This window comes from Malurus melanocephalus, unplaced genomic scaffold (assembly GCF_030028575.1).
Source record: "Malurus melanocephalus ecotype Western Australia unplaced genomic scaffold, MMel_1.1 scaffold_2206, whole genome shotgun sequence".
NCBI classification, from domain to species: domain Eukaryota; kingdom Metazoa; phylum Chordata; class Aves; order Passeriformes; family Maluridae; genus Malurus; species Malurus melanocephalus.
Window position 1 is genome coordinate 9,734 of NW_026625438.1, and position 1,611 is coordinate 11,344.

A 1,611-nucleotide genomic window follows, 5' to 3' on the forward strand; every position below is an offset into this window, starting at 1 on the left:
GGAGGGGACAATAACGGGGTCACTCCCCCGGGGGACACTCCCGCCGGTCCGGGGGCGGGCACACACCAACGCCAGGACCCCCAGGGCCACCCCCGCCGCTCCGGGGTCGCCACCGCTCTCTCCGCCACTGTCGCCACTCACCGGCGCTGTCGCCATCGTCGCCGTCCCCCGCTCTCTCCAGGTCCTGCCTGCGGCGGATCTCGAAGCGCCGCGACCACCCCGCCTTGGGCTTCCAGAGCTCCTGCAGCAGCAGCGGCCGCTCCCAGTCGCCCACCTCGCGCAGGTGCTCGCCCTGCCAGCCGCCCCCGGCCGCGCCGCCGCCCCCGGGCCGCCCCACCACATCGCAGAGCGCGAATTGCCCGAAATCGTCGGGATTGAGCCCGTAACGCTCCAGCGCCTCCCGCACGAGCTGGCGAGCGCTGGAGCGCGGGGTCGCCAGGACGCTCTTGTAGTTGGCCCCCCTGGAAATCGCCCCCCCGAAGATCTTGAGGATGCACGGGGGTTGTTGTGGGTTCGGGGTCGCGCCGCCCCCCGACCCTAAAATGTCCCCCGAGGGGTCGTGGAGCTCGGCCAGCTTCTTCTCGCTGGCCCAGCGGCCGCCCTGCGGGGTGGCACTGGTGGCACTGGTGGCGCTGGTGGCGCTGGTGGCGCTGGTGGCGCTGGTGGCGCTGGTGGCGCTGGTGGCGCTGGTGGCGCGGTGGAACAGGTGGGACAGGCGCTTGTGCCGGGGGGCTTTGGGTTTGGGAGGGGGCGCGGGCACCGCGGGGCGAGGGTCCGAGGGGTCGCTGGCGCGGCTCGGGGTGTCCGAGGAGGTGGATCTGGGGACAAAAATGGCATCGGGGTGGAAAAATGAGGGGGGAACCCCCAAACGGGTGGATTTGGGGAGAAAAAATGGCATCGGGGTGGAAAAATGAGAGGGGAACCCCAAAGAGGTGGATTTGGGGGAAAAAGGGGGAGGAAATGGGATTTGGGATAAAAAATGAGGGGAACCCCCAAACAGGTGGATTTGGGGTGAAAAAAGGGGGAGGAAATGGGATTTGGGATAAAAAATGGGGGAAATGAGGGGGAACCCCCAAACAGGTGGATTTGGGGGAAAGAAAGGGGGAGGAAATGGGATTTGGGATAAAAAATGGGGGGAAACCCCAAACAGGTGGATTTGGGGGAAAAAAAGGGGAGGAAATGGGATTTGGGATAAAAAGTGGGGGGAAAGGAGACGGCAATCCCAAAGAGGAGGATCAGGAGGGAAAAGGGGGGAGCTGGGAGCGGGACGGAATGGGAGAAAAAGGGAGAAAAAGGGGATGGGAAAACCCCCAACAGGTGGGTCTGGGGAGGAATTCGGGGGTCCAGGGGAGGGTCCAGGGGGATTTGGGGATATTTGGGGATATTTGGGGATATTTGGGGTCGCACCGGACGGAGCCCGCGCTGGGCCAGCGGCGGCTCATCTTGGCCAGGCGTTTTTTGGGGGAATTGATCCAGAGCCCCACGGGGAAATGGAGCTTCCCGAAACGGGGCGAGCCCTCCTTGCGCTCCTCGGGGAGCATGGTCTGCGAAAAGCGGGGAGAGGGCACTTTGGAGACCCCAAATTCCTCAGAAAACAAAAACCTCCCACCT

At 64.6% G+C, this 1,611-nt stretch overlaps 1 protein-coding gene across 1 annotated transcript in view; it reads right to left on the bottom strand.

The window, feature by feature from the left end:
* Nucleotides 1-1,560, bottom strand: part of LOC130587657 (ras-interacting protein 1-like) — a 9,968-nt gene extending 8,408 nt beyond the window's left edge. The window contains exons 1-2 of the mRNA XM_057388633.1: nucleotides 1,408-1,560; nucleotides 24-818 (exon numbers count right to left, since the gene is read on the bottom strand). Of these exons, the coding sequence (XP_057244616.1) occupies nucleotides 24-818; nucleotides 1,408-1,541 (929 nt within the window). The 5' untranslated portion in view covers nucleotides 1,542-1,560. The remainder of the gene's footprint in view (nucleotides 1-23; nucleotides 819-1,407) is intronic.
* Nucleotides 1,561-1,611: the final 51 nt, after the last annotated feature.